At 33.7% G+C, this 7,451-nt stretch overlaps 1 protein-coding gene across 3 annotated transcripts in view; it reads left to right on the top strand.

Annotated features, from left to right (window-relative positions):
* The first annotated feature begins 2,969 nt into the window (after positions 1–2,969).
* The window catches only part of LOC128208870 (protein FAM149B1-like), a 44,089-nt gene continuing 39,607 nt past the window's right edge, over positions 2,970–7,451 (top strand). For all 3 annotated transcript variants that reach the window (XM_052912559.1, XM_052912549.1, XM_052912542.1), the window contains exon 1: positions 2,970–3,853. In XM_052912559.1, coding sequence (XP_052768519.1) covers positions 3,219–3,853 — 635 coding nt within the window. In that variant the 5' untranslated portion in view covers positions 2,970–3,218. The remainder of the gene's footprint in view (positions 3,854–7,451) is intronic.

Genomic DNA, 7,451 nt, shown 5'->3' with positions numbered 1-7,451 from the left:
GAAAATCTATTCTTTCCAATTATGTGCAAGTTGTTAAAATTGGTTTAATTGTTGGATTGCAGTAGACCAAGGGAGATAATTTTTGCACATACTTTGTTATTTAAACAAGAATTCCCTCCCTTGACATTATTGACGGCAGCCATTTATCCATAGCAAATCAATGTTATTCATAATAAAAGCGATTGAAAGTGCTACTTTGGTTCTTGATGGGATCGTCAGTTTTCATTTAGATCAGAGAAGTGTCAATTTTCACAGGAAATTTGTGTTTGTATGAAATTAATGTAATCAATCACTCAGACGGCACTTAAGCAATCATTTGCAAGTATCTGTCAAAATGCATTTGAATGTGCTTTAAGCGGTTACCATATCTTTGAAACTTCACGCCCTGTATTTTAACATTTGTAAATTAAACATGCAATAATATATATCACGCATAATGCTACATTCTAGTTAGTACTCAACAATTTTTAATTATTTTTTTGGTAGATTTTGGCCAAGAAAATTAGTAGCTTGCGGGAGAAGTAAAAATTGCGTTCTGGAATTTTGTCTTATACTCTGATTTGACCTATCTGGTGAGATCTTAGTTCTGAATGTAGACATTTTGCCATATATTACCCCATGTGATGTTTCGCGTCTTAAACACCACCCTAATCCAGATTTCGACAAACTGGATGCATAAGCTCAATGCATTAAAAATTATTTTGAATATTTGATTAATGACAGCAGTTGCATAATGGTCACAGGCTTGGGGCTTTTGTTTGTTTGAAGTGTATTCCTGTGGTTATTTGTGGGCCTGATATTGGTTTAGTCCAACATTGCTAAACGTTACGCATGTTTTGTTTGCTTGTGAAAAAGTCAACATGCCTGCTTGGCGACAATCAGCTAGGACTGTTAAGAAACATTGGTCACTCTTTGGTCAGCAAGTTCTCTGCTTTATTAGCACATGGACATTGGCTTGATAAGGGTTCCCTGGGCAATCTTTAACCATGTTTGGTATAACTTATTGCTTGCAGGATTTGACCATATTTACTTGAAATAGTCAGGGTCAGACATGTTCATTTGGACTATTTTTGTGTACTAGCCATTGTTGGTCATTTTGAAATGAACTTTTTAAGAAACTGCACAGCGATGGTCATTCTGACATGAACTTTTGAGGAAACTACCCAGTGGTCGTCATTCTGACATGATTTTTTTAAGAAACTGCCAAGTGATGGTCAATTTCTTACACAAACTTTTTGAGGCACTTAAAGGCAGTGATGGACATTCTAAGATGAACTTAGGCACTGGTCAGACATGGTCATTTTGCCATGGATACTTTATGGCACTGGTCACCCATGATCATTTGGCCATGCACATTTTAAGGCTTTGGTCAGCCAGGGTCAATTTGCCATGTAGACTTTAAGGCACTGGTCAGCAATGGTCATTTTGCCTGAAGACTTTAAGGCACTGGTCAGCCAGGGTCATTTTGTCATGAAAACTTTAAAGCACTGGTCAGCCATGGTAATTTTGCCATGAAGGTTTTCAGGCACTGGTCAGCCATGGTAATTTTGCCATGAAGGTTTTCAGGCACTGGTCAGCCAGGGTCATTTTGCCATGCACACTTTTTGTAAGGTACCGTACTAGTCAGCTATGGTCATTTTGCCATGAACACTTAAAGGCACTGGTCAACCATGGTCACTAAAAGTCAATGACCAGTGATGATTATTCCAACCAAAATTTTAAAGCATTGACCAGTCATCAGGTCATTCTAACATGAACAGTTTAAGGTACTGCCCAGTGATATTCTTACTATACATGAAATTAAAAGGCACTGCCAAATTGCAAGTGATGGAAATTCTAACATGAAAATCATTCTGGTATAACAATTTTAAGGCATTTTGCTCGCAAGCTAGGAATTCCTGACATGTTTGTCATGCATAGATGTTAATTGCATAAATATTTACCCCAGCTTTAACAAACCTGTTGATGTAGTAAAGTCAAGATGTTATGGCAAAGTTTAAGTGACAGTATGGCATCACCTTATTGAAAGAAGCTCATCTTTCTGAATAATGTTTGCTTAAAAATGTCAAAATATACAGCTTTATTTTCAAACCAACTTATTTGCCTACTTCTCTTCCAAGGCCAAAAAAAAAAATGGTTTGTTTAGGGTTACCATACTTTTCAAATCAGGTAGGGTAGGATTAAGGCTTTTTTTTTTTTTTTTTATTAGGTTTCATGTAAGAACTTATTTTTCTTTTATTTGAGAATGGTGTTAAAGTTATCTTCTGTATAAAGCTTTAAAGGTTTAAACAATATACATATTAATTCACACAGTAAAAAAAAGAAAAAGTTTTTGTTTTTTTTAACAACAGACTATACAAACAGTAGAGTCGGCGCCTATTTGGCAGAAAGGGTCAGGTAGCCCAAACCTAATGTATTTTTTTTAAGCCTAATTGAAAATTAGCTTAGATCTGGCAGATTTTGATATGAACAATCAATGCACAGTCTGTTACAAGCGAAATGTTGACATCGAAGTGAAAGAGTATTTGCTTTCTTGAACCCTTATCAGATAGCTTGATATTGGTCAGTTAAAAGTTACTTGATAATATATACAGCCAGTTTGTGATCAAACATTAAAATAAAGTTTAGATATATTTATTGCTTAAAGATTCATTGATCTGGGGTCCACGGCAAATTAAACTCCCTATGGTTACTGAATTGTTTGCGGATGGATTAAGCTGCTTACTGTTTGTGAGTGTCCAGTCATGTTGACGGAGCAAAGTCCCTCCATTTTTATTGAATCCTACCTTTGGAATCAGCGACGTGATAAAGCACCTTGTGGCTGTAAACAATTGGATGTGTTTTGTTTTTATTGGAGAGGAAAAATTCATTATTGAACTCATCAATCTTTGTAAGACGACACCGCAGAAAAAAGGCTATTGGAAGTCAGTGAATGACAGCAAGCTAAGATTCAGTTTGAAAAGCTCGAAAACCGTAAAGAACGGCTATTGAAGTTTACAATAGGAATATATTTTGCATTGGAAATTAAGATATTATATATTGAGAAAAGTATATGAAGTGAAGATTTTTTTCAGACTAAATGTTATTTTAATGTGGACCCTATGCCAAATTTTAAAGTCTTTTGTAAGAGTGAGAGTTATGGATAGTTGAAAGGATTATCTGAATAGTTGTTTTGGGAATGTGAGCTAGGGAATATTTTTGGTGGATGTGTAAATATAATGGGAACAGAGGTGGCTGCAAGGCCGAGTATTCCCACTGGCCTGCCGGCAAACAATCATGGCCCGGGCCGGAGGAAGCGCGAACGCTCATTCTCCAGTTCGGGAAGTGTCGGCAGTAATGCCAACAGCTCAAGCAAGCCTGTATATGCGCGGGATTATAGTCTGCGAATCCAAAGAAAGAAATACAGTCTTGCCAAGGCGATCGTGTGTGTTGGTGCTAAAATTCATCATCGGACATCTCCTGCTCTCAGTCTACCTGATGATAAGTTACGACAGCAACAGGTCTTCCAAGAAAACTCCAAGCTTTCTTCGAACACGACCGGCAGGATAAGAGAAATCAGTTTCATCTCAGAATCGAATTCGTCACAACGTTCATACGCTACAAATCAAAAAGCTATTTCAAAATACAGTGACTCTCAGGATTATAAAAATCGCTACCGGGCCCAAGGTGGTGTGACTGAGCCGTATGTTGGGCGGGCGGTTTTAGACAAAAATGACTCACAGGAATCTCATTTTTCTGCCATACAATCACAAGGGGCCCAGGGGTTCGACTCCTGGCCCTTGGAATTTCCATTCCAATATGATGACTATGTCGAGGAAAGTTATTACCGGTACTATGATAATGATACTCATGGGTATGTCATATTATTACTTTTCTAAATTAAGTTAAAATTTGATCAAATACCAATTTTATGGACTAAATATTTTGGTTATTTAATTTGGTTTATCAACCAAACAATTTTGTTGAATTTAAAATCTCATATTTTTCATATTTCCTTATACGATTTCTTCTCGGAGGTAAATATTTTACAACATCTGTATGTTTTTCATCTCTATCAATATTCTATAGTTTAGGTTTGATCAAATATCAATTTTATGGACTTACTTTGCATATGTTTAATTTGTTTTTTCAACTAAATAATTTTGTTGAATTTACCATCTAATAATTGTGTATTTTCTCAAAAGATTTATTTTCAAATGTTAATATTTTACAAAAAGCACCATCAGTATGTTTCTTTCGAATTCCATCAAAATGATCTCATATTGAAAATTCAGTGCACAGTTTCATCACTGTATATTGAAGACCTTGTTGTGTCATTTAAGCATTTTGCTAGAAAAATATCTAAATTTAATTATTTTAAAATGCAGTAGTATTAATTAAATCATTGCTTGGTCAACATTCTTCATGAAAAAGTTTTATTCAAATGGATAATTTTGAATTTTGCTGGAAAAAAATCGAAATTGAACTAATTGGAATTCAGAATAATTAATTATATTATTGCTTGATTAACATTCTTCATGGAAAAGTATTATTCAAGTAGATTATAAATTTTGTTTTTACTGGTTTTTATGATCAATACACATTTTCTGCATATCTGTAGATTAACCTTACGATATTTTAATGAAATATATTGACCTGTAAATAATGTTTTTATATCATATTTTGATAAAAATTCATCTTAAAGATTAATGAATATTTAATAGAATCTCGCTGGCAAAATGCTCAACAAATAACGACCCATCACTCTGTTTTGAAATTGAAAATAAATCTCTAAGAATTTAATTTAATCAATGTTGGTAAATAAGAAGGAAGAAAAAAAATTGTATGAGTTAATGAAGGGTCGGTATTTTTCAGGATAAGGTGGATTATAAATCTTGGGTTATTTGAAATTAATAAACTAATTTGATCTCCAGAGGTCCCCTAAATTAAAAAAATAAATATATTGAGGGGAAGATGTAAGTGCATTTTTCATATAATTTAGCATTAATATGCCATGTATTTCATGATTTTTTTCGCCATTTCTCAAATACTTCTTCATAGGAAATGTGCTAAAACGATAGATTCTATCAAATCTATGAAAGGAACAAGAACGGTAGATTCTACTAAATTAGAAGATTTTTTAATGTTTTGTTACAACTTACCCATAAAATTTTATTTAAAAAAAAAACCTGCCTCACTTTATTTCCTATCTGTCTGGAAATCAGCTGAGAAGTACAGCTTGTGTAATAATATATTATGCTGTGGTACTTAAATTTACAAAAGAAAATCACCTTTTTAATTGACAAATAGTCTTCATAGATATTTTGTAGTACAGTATTGATTACACCATTGCTTGTGTTTGAAGGTTGCAAAAATAAAATGACGAAAAAAAGGAGAGCTTCAGACGCAAGATGAATGTTAAGTCCATATAATGATGGAAGGAGCTACATCTGTCTTATGCGTCAAGCCCTTGAAATGCTTCTATGATTTTAACTCTTTTTTTTCTTACATCATAAAACCTCGGCGCAAGACAAATTTTAAGTCTATATAGAAATTGATGGAACTTCATCTGTCTTATGCGCCAAGCCCTTGAAATGATTCTTTGATTTTAATTTTCTTTTTCTAACATCATAAAGAACAGAGTGGATGTTGCTCAGTGCATCCTTGCTGTGGAAATGTAAATGTTCTAATCTTTGTTAGATCAAGACCGTTGCTTGTACACAGCATAATTTTTTTTTCTTTGATGAGATCCTACCCCCAGTACCGATGACTCCGACTGTAATCATGATTAATAAACTATTGATGAAGCCCTCATCAATCATATTTATCGATCACCGTTACGTTTGTGATGCTGCATGCTTTGTTTTATGATGACACCGTGCGCGTTGTATCAAGGGACGGGCGGGAAACAAAAAAGTTGATTGTTTGAGTGCATTCATTTGTTTGAAACAATTAACGCAATAAAGAATTATGTAATCTAATTGATGAGCTTGATTTACAGGATTTTGGTTAAGTAACAATACATTTGTTTAATGGAATATTACAATTTCAACGAATTGTTTAATAGTTGGTCTGTGTATGGATCATGCCACATACAAAGAAAAAATAAGAGTCACTCAGTTACAAATTTAATGGGGATTGTTACAATGGATAATTTCCTGTTATAAATACATTCAGTATTGTTTTTGTCTTTTTTTCTAAGGAAAGAGTTAATTTTTTTAATGTAGCTTTTTTCTTTCCTTGTTTAATTAAGGCTTAATGTAAGAATGTTATTTTTATCATTGAGGAATGGTGTGAAAGGAATCTTCAGTTTAATGGATTTTAAACAACATATGAAAACACACCCTTGTACATTTTTATTTTTTATTAGTTTTTGACAAAAGGGCAATAAAAACAGTTGGGCGGCCTCTTAATTGCATAGAATTTGGTTGGGGAGGCTTGATCATTATTTATTCTAAAATAGCATTTGTATTTTCAAATAAAAATTGAGACTTTCTAAAAACCTAAAAACATCTTGTGTCATTTTAATTTAATGAATCTCAGCGGGAAATGTTTGTAAATAATTTGTGAGGTTTTGACAAGCATGAACATATTTATGATGATCAGGTGGTTATTCTTGGAAAAAATCATGAAATATTCATCATTGTCAGTCCTGTAAAAATAAAAAAGCCGACACTTGATCCTAAGTGTTTTTAAGTAAAATAAAAAAAACAATTACTCTCGTTACAATATGAATCTCTGTTTTACTGGTTTCAGGTGCAGGTTGTCCTTGAGAGTTGCACTTACTTTAATATATACTAGCTGTTCAGGGGAATAAGAGGGGGCATAACCATTTGACATTGCCCCCCCCCCCACACCCGAAATGAAATTTAATGGTTTAAAATGTTGGCAGGGGGATTTTGGGTTACTCCACTTTGATAATTTTAACAATTTCTAGTCCAAAATGGTGCATTTGGAGCGTATTTTATTACTTTATGTTGACATTAAGACTTGGATGATTTTAGTGCGGTTATTGTAGCTAATGTAGGGAATAGGTTTCAGTTTGACTATCGATAGTCGGTTCCACCCAAGCATTAAACCGATTATCGATAGAATAATTGATTTTTGACCATACCTTAATTGTAGTTTTTTTCTTGTACAACGAATAACTCATAATCCTTAGAAATGTTTGTGTAATTGTGTATGTTTGAAGTTAGTAAGTTTTGTTGTTGTTTTTGGCCATATTGTTTACGATAGCATCTTAACACTTCTGAGTGTTAAAATGAACTCAAAGGAGAAAATTGGTGGAAATTAAACAAACGCAAATAACGAGAGAAAAGAAGAAGAAAAACATCTCCCCGGTTGAATGGATGGTTATGACCAGGGCTTCTAAAAACCGGCAATTTGCCGGTCTGGACCGATTTTGACCAAGCCAGACCGATTTCAGTTTCAAAAAGTGTAAAAAAAATCAGTCCGAAATTTTCTCATTTTTT

Source organism: Mya arenaria, chromosome 2 (assembly GCF_026914265.1).
Source record: "Mya arenaria isolate MELC-2E11 chromosome 2, ASM2691426v1".
Lineage (NCBI taxonomy): Eukaryota > Metazoa > Mollusca > Bivalvia > Myida > Myidae > Mya > Mya arenaria.
This window is presented reverse-complemented; position numbering and strand designations above follow the sequence as displayed.